The 12134-nt window shown below is 43.8% G+C and overlaps 1 protein-coding gene across 6 annotated transcripts in view; it reads left to right on the forward strand.

The window, feature by feature from the left end:
* Nucleotides 1-12134, forward strand: part of KDM5C (lysine demethylase 5C) — a 31755-nt gene that overhangs the window by 5796 nt on the left and 13825 nt on the right. For 2 of the 6 annotated variants that reach the window (XM_065916926.1, XM_065916928.1), the window contains exons 3-12: nt 1020-1142; nt 1435-1605; nt 1995-2126; nt 2851-2974; nt 3081-3262; nt 4298-4456; nt 6232-6351; nt 6478-6636; nt 7268-7449; nt 7536-7698. In XM_065916926.1, the coding sequence (XP_065772998.1) occupies nt 1020-1142; nt 1435-1605; nt 1995-2126; nt 2851-2974; nt 3081-3262; nt 4298-4456; nt 6232-6351; nt 6478-6636; nt 7268-7449; nt 7536-7698 (1515 nt within the window). Of the gene's footprint in view, nt 1-1019; nt 1143-1434; nt 1606-1991; nt 2127-2850; nt 2975-3080; nt 3263-4297; nt 4457-6231; nt 6352-6477; nt 6637-7267; nt 7450-7535; nt 7699-12134 lie in introns of all 6 variants that reach the window. The other 4 variants (XM_065916925.1, XM_065916927.1, XM_065916929.1 and 1 more) reach the window with 2 other exon arrangements.

Genomic DNA, 12134 nt, shown 5'->3' on the forward strand with positions numbered 1-12134 from the left:
TTGAAGTGGAAGGGTTAGGGTTCCTGGCCCCTTAGGGATTCTCATAGCAAGGGAACCATAGGATATTCCTTTCTGTGGATAAACTACTTTTCCTCATCTATGAAAGAACTGTCCCTGTTTCCGCCTAATGGGATCAGAGCAAGATAATGAATGGTAAGGACTTAACCTAATTCTCCCTAAAACTAGGCCCTCTGACTAGGGTGAGGTAGTTAAAGACTTGGGGTGCCCTTCCTGGATCACACATTTCAGGAACGCATGGCACATGCCTTGTTCCTAGGATCTTTTGCCCACATTGGGTCCTGATTAGGTCGGGTGCCAGTGCTGCTTTGGTACACCATCTCAGTTCTTTAGGCCATTTTGTCTTTAGTATGCACTCTTACCCTTTGGCCACCATGGAACAAATTTCATGGTGCATGTGAAAAGGTGAATGTTCTCTTTTGGAGGCTTCATTCTCTGAAACATGCCTAGAGTTTAGATATAATTCTGTAGTTTCCAGAGGGCATTCACTGTTCCTCTCATAAGTCTACTCTTCTGGGGTGAGTGGACTGGGCAGTTATTTTATTTCCCTCCTAATCAGAAAACAGGGGTCCAGAGAGTAGAAGTGATTTACTCAAGACCATACAGCAGATTATTAGCAGAAGAAGAGCAAAAACTTATTTGACACTCAGATTTCTTGGTACCTGCTGTATGACTTGAGGAAGCAGAGGCTCTGTAAGAGGTGATGATACTCACACAGCCCTGTCAAGGAGACTGAGAAAGAATATATGTAAAGCTTTGGCTGTTGTGACTCAGCCTGCTCTGTTTTGGGACCTTGGGCTTCTCCTGTTGACTGGAAGGTGGCAAAGATAACAGAGGTGGGTGAGGTGCTACCTAGAGTTGAGGATCCAGTTCACTGGGAGAGGCCTGCTGCTCTGTAGATGAAGTGGGCTGCTCTGTATCCCTTCTCCTGCCCTAAGATTAGGCCAGAAGATGGTCAGGTAGAGGGGGAGGCCAGCCTCTCTGAGCCATTTCTTCTCCAGGCCCAGACGAGAGTGAAACTGAACTACTTGGATCAGATTGCCAAATTCTGGGAAATCCAGGGCTCTTCCTTAAAGATTCCCAATGTAGAACGGCGGATCTTGGACCTCTACAGCCTCAGCAAAGTAAGAACAGGTTTTTCTCAAACCCCTCCCCACCCCACGCCTTAATATCCTTGGTATTCTGGGGGCCACCTTGGTTTGGATATTGGATCTCTAGGCTATGGTGGAAGGGGCACAGCCTGGTAGCATACAAGCTGTCATCAGAACTTCTTGGCATCCCTTGGCTACAGTTTGAGTCTGAGTGGTGGAGGTAGGAGGGGGTAGCCTCCAGTGAAGTAAGGGGCTGAAGTTGTCCTCATTGTTCTTTCTATACCTACACATAGCAAATCACGTCCCTTCCTGCTTGTCCTTACAGATCGTGGTGGAGGAAGGTGGCTATGAAGCCATCTGCAAGGACCGTCGATGGGCTCGGGTGGCCCAGCGCCTCAACTACCCACCAGGCAAAAACATTGGCTCCCTGCTGCGCTCCCACTATGAACGCATCGTTTACCCCTATGAGATGTACCAGTCTGGAGCCAACCTGGTGGTAAGGATGCCAAGCCAAGGTGGGAGTAGGCTTTCCTCTGCCAGATGCAGATTTCCACACTTGCTCTTAATGGAACTGGTTCAGTAGAGTGGACTGGACACCTGGAGAGGTCTGGAAAGAGATGAAGTCTGGTTGTTGGAGAGATTTTTGGAAGGTATAAGCAAAAGCATGTTTAAGATATTAGGATGGTATAAGCAAAAGCATGAGAAGAATTCCCGGAGTGTGTGCTGGTGTCAGTGGTAAAGACCAGTTAGGCAGGGCCTGTTGGCAGGGGAGAGGGGATGAAACCACAACTTTAGTTGCCATTGTGGGGAGGGTAGAGGGAAGTCCTTGCTGTTGGGGGCTGGGGCCCCATGCCCTGACCCTTACCCTTTACCTATTCCTAGCAGTGCAACACACGTCCATTTGATAATGAGGAGAAGGACAAGGAATATAAACCTCACAGTATCCCACTTCGACAGTCTGTGCAGCCCTCCAAGTTCAACAGCTATGGTCGGCGAGCCAAGAGACTGCAGCCTGATGTGAGTGCTTCCCTACTTCTAACAGAGCTTTAGGGGTGAAGAGAGTCCTCTCCCTCTGACCAAGACTCTCTTCCCTGTTCCACTCTCCCTTCTCTCGGTTCTCTGAATTCTGAAAAGTAGTGTGCCCCTTTCTGGCTTCACTCTTGCTTTTCCTCTACTCTCAACTGAGCTTCTGAACTGGGTTTTGATCTCTTCGTGTAATATCTTCCCTGTGTCTGCTATTCTTGCCTGCCTTGTTCCTTTCCTGACTCCGCTTATAGGGGAAGAACTCTCTTTCTCCTTACACCTATATTCTGGCCTCAGAAAGAAGCTTATGTGCCAGCATTCTTCTGGGCACTGGGGCTACAGCAGAAAAGAAGATGGACACTGTCCCTGGGCTCACCAAAGCATGTAATATACCAGATCATGTTAGTCTCTGCCATTTATTGGTAGTGTCAGATACTTAGATTTCTTTATATATATCTTTCTCAAGCTCCTTGTAACTGTGAGATAGGAGTTAATATTCTCATTTTACAGTTGGAAAAACTGAGATCCATCTTAATTCCATTCCAGGAGAGGAATGAAGAGGGAGCTCACTTACCCTCAGTCTGCAAAAAGCAATCTAAATTCTTGCCTTGGCCCACCTGTGCTTCAGGCCTGACATGAACTCATGTGATATAGCCCAGGCTATTCTTTTAGGATGGAGCAACCTGCAATCTTGATTCATTTCCTTCTTTCCTCCTAGCCGGAACCCACAGAGGAAGACATTGAAAAGAATCCTGAGCTAAAGAAGCTTCAGATCTATGGGGCAGGCCCCAAGATGATGGGCCTAGGCCTCATGGCCAAGGATAAGACTCTGCGGAAGAAAGGTGAGGCCTGACAGGCTGGGGAATTGTGAAGAATGGCCTTACCTGGGGAGAGGAGGCGGGGCCCTAACTGTTCAGACTTGTACTTTAGAGCCATTCTCTCTCCCAGATAAGGAAGGGCCCGAGTGTCCCCCTACTGTAGTGGTGAAGGAGGAGTCAGGCGGGGACATGAAGGTGGAGTCAACCTCACCCAAGACCTTCCTGGAGAGCAAGGAGGAGCTGAGTCACAGCCCAGAGCCCTGCACCAAGATGACCATGAGGCTCAGGAGGAACCACAGCAATGCCCAGTTTGTAAGGACCCAGCCCTGACTTCCTAATGCTCTGCTTCTCATCCCTTCAACGAGCATTTCCCCAGCATGGCACTGGACCAGGTTGCATTAAACAGAAAAGTGGGCCTGGTGGGCCTTGCCCTCAGGTAGCTCACTTAATTGGGGAAACAAGGCCAGCTCACATGGAACAACGAATAGGAAAGGGTGATCAAGTGCTGTCAACATGAAGTGCTGGAAGGGTGCAGAGAAGGAGACTCCCTCTCCATTCAGGATAAAGGCTAGGCTCCTTATTACCATGCATGATCCAGTCCCAGCAGACCTCTAGCCTCATTCCCCAGCACTGCCCACGTTACTTCTCTACTATAGCCACACTGAACTACTTGTAGGTATGTTTGTTTTTTCCTGGAGATGTGCCATGCTTTCTTGCCCCATCCTTTGCACATACTGTTTCTTCTGCCTGGAAGAGTTTCCCCCTGTTCTCTGTGCCATTGCCAAATCTCAGTTTGCCTTCAGATTTCAGTTAGTTTCAAGTGTCACCTTTTCAGTGAAGTTCTTCCTCAAGGCTGTTCCTCATCTCCAGCTGATTTGTGTGCTTCCTCCTCTAGGTTTCCATAGTACCCTTTTATGGGGAGCTATTGGCAGTTTCTATACTGCCTTTTAATTTTTATGAACTTGTGCTTCTGGACTATTGTATGCCTTTAGAAGGAGGATACCACGTCTTATTTATCACCGTACCGTAGAGTCTGGCATAATGTTGAACACACAAGTGTTCAGTAAATGTTTATTGAATGAGTAAAAATGGAGAATTCAGCACTGAATGATAAAGGCTCTGCTCTCACAGCTCTACCAGTTAGTTTATTTGGGGAGATTATTTCTTGCAGTTTAACTCCTGAGCAAGCATGACTAACCTGTACAAGGCCATGAATGATCCAGCCATCAAGCACAGTGGGTTTCTAACAGAGATCTCTGTGGACTGGGATACTGTCTGGAGGAGTCTTATGTTTGAAAGGCTGGACAGGGCTTGGGTTGATGAACTGTTGCCTCCCTCCCCTGGCAGATTGAGTCATATGTGTGCCGAATGTGTTCCCGAGGGGATGAGGATGACAAGCTCCTGCTGTGTGATGGCTGTGATGACAACTACCACATCTTCTGCTTGTTGCCTCCTTTGCCTGAGATTCCCAAGGGTGTCTGGCGGTGTCCAAAGTGTGTCATGGCGGTAAGGACTTCCCAGCCCCAAACTGTGTCTGCCTCATAGGCTGTCCTTGCCTTCCTTCATCTGGTCTTATTGAAAGCAGCCTCCTAGCTCAGCCACAGTCTTATGTTTTGGGTCCCTGAGGTTGGGCTAGGTTGGGCAGAGCTTTGGGAGAAAGAAGAGGAGGACATTCAGCCTGTGTTCTCTGGAAGCTGTCAGACCACCTGGGGAGGTGAGATTTATAATTAGATTGTACATGATGACATATAATCAAGTGTTAAATTGTGTGTTTAGAAATTCAGATGTAGAAGTTCAGAGGAGAGGAAAGTGACTAAGAGTAGTAATCAAGGAAGGTGTCAGCAATGAGATTTGGAGGACAGGAATATGAAGAAAAAATGTTCTTTCAATTTCCAAGTTTTTTAGTTTTTCTTTTGGAAAGCTTGGAAAATAGACAAATTACCTATCTCACCACCTAGAGATAACCACTGTTAGTAGCCTGGTGCATTTTCTTCTCATCTTTTCGTTGTTGTGTATATATAACTGTCTTTAACAGGTTTGGGATCATATTGTGTATTTTCATTTGTTACTTTATAATCATTTTTCTGTATTATTATATTTATTCATGGTATGATTTCTTTTCTTGTAAGGGGTTCATCATGTGGGTATAATATTTATTAGTTATTTTCCTTCTGTTGTGATAATTAAATTGGTTTGTACTGTTGTAGACTTCAATTACAAGCGTTGGGCAGACTTTCTATACTGGGGGATAGAGGAGTTCAGGAGTAAGGATGTGTGGGGATAACGTACCTAGTGCAAGAGAGGCAGTGAGAACACCTGAAGCAGCAGTGAGGGCTAAGAGGCCTGGTAAGTCTGCCAGTTTCTTTTCATGAGCCTTTTACCTTGATCCAAATTCTGGGTTGCTTGTCTACATCTTTCCCTGGGTTTCTGGGAGAGTAGATGTTGATAGTCTCTTGCCCTGTCAGCTGTGGTCATAGAGTCCAGGTATGCATGTGCATGCGGACACACACACACACACACACACACACACATATGAGGAAAGAGACCGGAGCAGTGTAATGCCTTGGTAGTGGTGGGGATTCCTTTAGGAAGGAGTTTGAATACCAACAGTATCATAGACAACAAAGATTGTCAGGTCTACTTAGCTGTCTTCTTTAAGTGGTCTTGGGCCGGTGAACCAGGTTGACATTTAGATTTCAGACATGAGCAGAAGGTGCGTCTGACTCAGGGGTGCATACAACTCTCATCTAAAACCATGAACATAAGTAGAAAATGAGTTAGACATATGTCCTGTCTTCTGAGACAGTCTAAAGAACAGAAATAGTGTGGAGTTTGACGCTAAGGGTTGGTGCCTTTGTTTCCCATCCTCTGAGCTACTGGAATATTCAATGTTGTTTTCCCAGGGCTATAGTTCCAGTCTCGGCATAAAAAAGTTTCTTTAAGCATCCTGTTTAAACCCACATTTTGTCTTGAAAGAAAGAAAGTGACAGAAGAGCATGGGGTAGCATATTAAATCAGAGCCCATGGTTTAGATAGTCAAGTCCTGAAGGAAGAGAAGATAAAAGCATGGTAGAAGTGCATGTGAGGAATGACGAGACTAACTGCACTGAAGTGCTAGGAGAAAAAGATAGAGCTATGATGTGAGACCTGCCTCAGGGGCCTTCAGTAAAAATCTAGGCCTGTTCTCCCTCCCGATTCCTGCCCCATATTCCAGCTCAACTTTTGGGGATTCTCCACCTCTTTGCCTCTGCCTTGGTGACATGTTCTCCTTTGGGTTTCAGGAGTGTAAGCGCCCCCCTGAAGCCTTTGGCTTTGAGCAGGCTACCCGGGAATACACTCTGCAGAGCTTTGGCGAGATGGCTGACTCCTTTAAAGCCGATTACTTCAACATGCCCGTACACGTAGGTGATGGAGGGCTGGGGTAGTGTCAGGGCTAGGGTCATAGGCGCCTGATGGTCTATAGCTTGCCTGGGTCAATGGGGCCAGGATATGATGAGCCACAGTCATCAGCTACCCCTGTTCCTTAGATGGTACCCACAGAACTTGTGGAGAAGGAATTCTGGCGGCTGGTGAATAGCATTGAGGAAGATGTAACTGTTGAGTATGGGGCTGACATCCATTCCAAAGAATTTGGTAGCGGGTTCCCTGTCAGTGACAGTAAGCGGCACCTAACCCCTGAGGAGGAGGTGAGTAGATGATTCATGGTTATATTCAGCTGTGTGACTTAGGCAAGTACTTCAGTATCTGAAAGACTCAGTATCTCTATAGGAAGGGGGCTATTATGCCTGCCTTAGGTGTTGCTATGAGATTTAGATGGGATGATGTGTGTAAAGAGCACAGCCTAGTATCTGGCATGACTTCTCCAGCCATGAGATTGACTATTTTTTGTCTGTAGAATGGGAATAGTATCCATTTCGCAAATTTTATAAGAATTAAATGAGAAGGTATTTGAAGTACCTGTCAGAGTATCTGGCTCATTCATAAGAAGTGTTCTGGGACTGGGATTATAAGTGCAAGAAATAAAGAGGCCCTAGGCCTATATCACAAGAAGGGTACATTTTGGTCCAGAGCAGGGGCTTTTAACTTGCAGATACTTCTGTGAGTGGGCACATCTATAAACTTTCCTAAAACTGAAGTAAAGTGAAGTGAATTGAAATGTTGTCTATGCATTTGAGGGAGGCAAGGGGAAGAACATCTGTAATATTTTTTAGACATTTCAGAAAGGTCTATGACCTCAAAATTAAGGTTCTCTGGGCTAAAGAACTCAGCACCTTAGCAAAACTCTCATCTCTTTTCCACAAATACCTGACCTATCAGGAGTATGCTACGAGTGGTTGGAACCTGAATGTGATGCCAGTGTTGGAACAGTCTGTACTGTGCCACATCAATGCAGATATCTCTGGCATGAAGGTGCCCTGGCTCTATGTGGGCATGGTCTTCTCAGCCTTTTGTTGGCATATTGAGGATCACTGGAGTTACTCCATTAACTACCTCCACTGGTGAGTGGGGTCCTGGGCAGCAAAGGAAGCATTCAGGGTGGGCTCTTTGAGTGCCCACTCTACGTGTCCCCTTTCTTTTTGGCCAGGGGTGAGCCGAAGACCTGGTATGGGGTACCCTCACTTGCAGCAGAACATTTGGAAGAGGTGATGAAGAAGCTGACACCTGAGCTCTTTGATAGCCAGCCTGACCTTCTGCACCAACTTGTTACCCTCATGAATCCCAACACCCTCATGTCCCATGGTGTGCCGGTGAGTGCCTAGGAAATGGGCAAGGAATAGGAATGAGTTAGTGATGTCCTGTGTGGTGGTGGTGGTGGTCATTGTCTAGAATATATCCCAATGCCTTTCTCATTCTTAATCTATCTTAATCAGACTGTAGGTTTGATGGAAATAATAGTGGTTAGAGATACAGTGTGATGGTGAGCCCTCTGGGCCAGATGTTTCGGGGCAACACCTTAGGGGTGGATTCCATCAGTAGAAGAGGGAAATGAAGGAAGGACTAGGCAAGACAAGTCTTCTTACTGTTAAGGGCACACATCATTTTCATTCACCTCCTATTAGTCATAACTTAGTCACATGGCCACATCTAGTTGTGAGAAAAACTGGAAAATCTGATTTTTATTAAGGATGGTCATGTACCAGCCACAAATTGGAGGTCATGTTATTATTATTATGGAAGAGGGTGAGGATGGATATAGGGGGACAACTAGCAGTCACTGTTATACTTTCCATATTGTGACCCATCTTGGAGAAGTGAGTAGGTCTGTTTACTTATTTAACAGGTCAGAGTTCTGTGGTGGTAATTACTTTGCAAATACATAAGTGTATCTCATCAAAATGTTGTGCACCAACAGGTTATATGTCAGCTGTATCTCAGTAAAGTTGGTGGGGAGTGGGGGGAATTAACCTAAAAAAAAAAAGCCAATATCTTTCAGCATTTAAAAAAAAAAAAACTGAACTCAGAGTCCTGGCTTGTCCTATTCTCCTTCTCTGTAGTCTTCTTTCCCACTCTGGGTATACATCCTGGCTTACCTCTAAGCGGCTTTATATTCCTGGGAATTTCTAATGTTGATTAGCATCAGCCAGTTTTCTGGTATGGGTCTTAAAATAATCTGATCAGTAGTCCTATAGGAATAGTATTGAGTACATCTTCCACCTCTGCTTCAGTCTTGCTCATTCTGTGGTTATACTTCTCCCCACTCCCTTCAACTCACCACTTCCTCTACACACATCCCCCCACACCCCAGCCTTAGCTACCCTGCCACTTAGTCTTATGTATGGGACATGGTAGACAGTCAGTACATACTGAATTAATCTCCTTGAAATTCCTGGTCACCTGAACAGCAGGTCTTTGGACTAGGTCAGTGGTTCTCACCAGAATTTCTTGCCTTCAGCTTGTTTTACTATACTATATAATCTGCGAGTAATACTTTTACATGTTTAAGTGGTACTTAACTAAGGATTGAGATACCTAGGGAATTAGAGGAAGCAAATTCTGCAACAGTTCAGGTCACCGTCTTCCACTTGGGGAAGGTGGGGGGGTTACATTTTCCCTCTCTGCCTCACCCCATTTGAAAATGACTGAGCTCAAGGTATGGAAATGATCAAGGGCCCTTCAAGTTATGCTCTTCGCAAGTAGACATTGAGTCTGACCTTTCCTCAGACTACTTCCTGATTCATAGCATCCTTTCTTTCCCACAATGTCAAGGAGAATTTTAAGAGTAGGAGAGGATTCTCATTAAGGATTCAGACAGCTTATAGCTATTCAGTCCTTGCCTGTTTTTTTTAAAAAAGTCTTATCACTGATTCTTAAATATGTGCTTTTTGCATCCACCTCCACAGCATTTCTCCTGCTCATGGCTCCCCAGCTTCTCTGGCCAGCTGCTGTTTCACCACCACCTCACCCTCTGTCTGCCCTGCCACTCCTATAGGTAGTTCCCAGAATCTCCAGGCTCTTTAGACTTGGCAGTATCCCCTCCATCCAAGACATCTGATTTTTCATATTCACATGTTGGCAGACTGCAATTTAGCCAGCTGGAGCTCCCTCAGCCATCTTTGGCTGCCCCCACCCCTACCCACCACCACCTTACCCATCTTCTTCCCCTTTGGTGAGAGAAGGCCATTTCCTTTTATAGATAAAAGATACATAGTATAAGTATTTTTATTATAAAAGAAAGCCCCCCCTTCAAGAAAAAAAGGAAATACAAAGGTCACCTCTATTTTCCTCCACATTTTGTTGTTTCCACCTGTTTTTTATGTAAATTTTGACATAACAGTAATCAGTGTATGGATTTTTATAATCTCTTTTGTTAAGTTTGATCATCTAGAATGGCATTGTCCAACTTGATAGCCACTAGCCACATGTGGCTGTTGAGCACTTGAAACATGACTAGTCATAACTGAAATGTATTTAAAGTATAAAGCACATGTTGGATTTCAAGGTGTAATATAAAGCAGTATAAAATATCTCACTAATACTTCTGTATACCAGTTACACATTAAAATGATATTGTGGATATATTAAATAAAATACATTGAAGTTAATTTTATTTTTTTAATGTGGCTATTAGAGAATTTGAAAAGGATATATGTGGCTGGCATATTTCTGTTGGACAGTGCTGGTTTAGAATGATTTTTGCTTCCTCACCATGAACTATTTATACCATCTTTTTTGAAAAACAACTTTATTGCAGTGTAATTTACATACCATAAAAATCATGCATTTTAAATCCACGATTCAGTGAATTTACAAAGTTGTGCTACCATTACTATAATCCAGTTTTAAAACATTTCCATCACCCCAAAAGGATCCTGTGTACCATTTTGCAGACACTCTCCATTTCAACCCCTAGTCTCAAGCAACCACTAATTAACTGACTCTAAAAATTTGCTTTTTCTAGACAGTTCATATAAATGGAATAATATGTGGTCTTTGTATATCTGGCTTTTCATTTAGCATAATGTTTTTGAGGTTCATCTGTGTTAGAGCTTGTTTCAGAACTTCCTTTTTAAGATGAAATAATATTATATTGTATGGCTACACTAAATTTTGTTTGTCTATTCACCAGTTGATGGACTTTGGAGTCATTTTTTTAATAGCTGCAGAATGTGAGTTGCAGAATACAGTTTTAATAGCTGCAGAATAGCTGCAGAACTGTATGGGAAGGAAATAGTAAAGTGACATTGCCAAAATGAGGGTACAGGAGCATTAGATTTTATTTCTGGCTCTGCTCCTTGAGGCTTTTCTAGAGCTCAGTTTTCACATCTATAAAATCAAGGCTGGGACTAGATCATTCAACAGGTATTGCTAGAACTCCCTGTTTGCAAGGCCTCTGGTCAACACCCTGAAAGCAAATAAACCAATCCCTGCCTTTGGTCGTGTGTAGTTGAGTAGAGGACAGAGATGAGTAAGCAACTGGAATAAAATATTATTAGAGGTGTTACAGGAGAACAACAGACTGGGTCATTAGGAAGTTGAGGGGGAGGGGTCAGGAAAGTATTTGTAGAAGTGGCGACACTTGAAGGAAGAGTAAGAGTTTGTCTACTGGGGCGACACTTGAAGGAAGAGTAAGAGTTTGTCTACTGGGGCCATGGCTTTATCATGTAGATATGAGGATTTGAGTGAGGGGTTCTCAACAGGGACATTATGTGATCAGATTTGCGTTTTGGTTGGGGAAGACAATTCTGGTTGATAATGGGGGCCAGTGCGGTAGTACAAGCAGTAAATATTGATACTGTCTCTAAGTAGGAGTAGATTTGAGAGGAAAATGTATTGGAGGTGGGAGCTGATACATGACCTGAATAAATCTGGAGATTCAATATTGTTAGGATGCTGATTCTCTCCACATTAATTTAGAATCCTAGCAGAGGAACTATTGTGTTGAAGGCTATTAACATTTTAGGTACTTAGTATATATTAGCAATTTTGCTTTCTAGAGAGAAGTTAATTGGTCCCCATACCTGCACTGTACTGATTTCACTGTGTCTTCATCAGTGTTAAATGTTCGTCTTAAAAAACTTTGTAGGACTTCTTGGTAATGGTGGCAAACTAAACATACACATGGCTACTTCCTTTCCTTATTGAAACTTCACTAAAATGATACAAAGTGATTTTTTTTAAGGTCAAAAAATCACAATGATGGGAAAAACAGGAAAAGAGACAATGAAAAAATTCTTGAAACTAGGAAACAAGAAAACTGAAACTTAGTATGTGGAACATCTGAGAATCAATCTGAAAGCTGTGGGAACCTCACCCACACTAGGTAGCGGGAAATGTGTCCCTCCCTCTCTCTAGTAAAAGATTGTGAGGTGAACTTTTGAAATTGATCTCTGGATTGAGGTCTTTTAGGTACAGCTGAGGTATAGTGAAACTACTAGAATTCATTGTATACTTACTGAATGTTGAGGTTCCCAGCCATCTTCCTCCACTTGACTCTTAGAACACTGGTACCCAGACCTTTTTTCTTCAGGCATGGAAAATGGGAGAGTTTTCTCTGGGAACTCTTAACTGGCTCAAAAGGAAAAACCTAGAGTTTCCCAAACTAAGTGGCTTTACCCTACAGTGAAGCTCACAGTTGACAAACTTCACCTCAGTACTCAGAACTTCTATTCAGTTTTTTGCTTTCTTACTTTTGAATATAAGTAGATAACCGAGAAAACTCTAGAACAAAGTAGAACCAAATGGT

The sequence above is a fragment of the Muntiacus reevesi genome, chromosome X (genome assembly GCF_963930625.1).
Source record: "Muntiacus reevesi chromosome X, mMunRee1.1, whole genome shotgun sequence".
Classification (NCBI taxonomy): domain Eukaryota; kingdom Metazoa; phylum Chordata; class Mammalia; order Artiodactyla; family Cervidae; genus Muntiacus; species Muntiacus reevesi.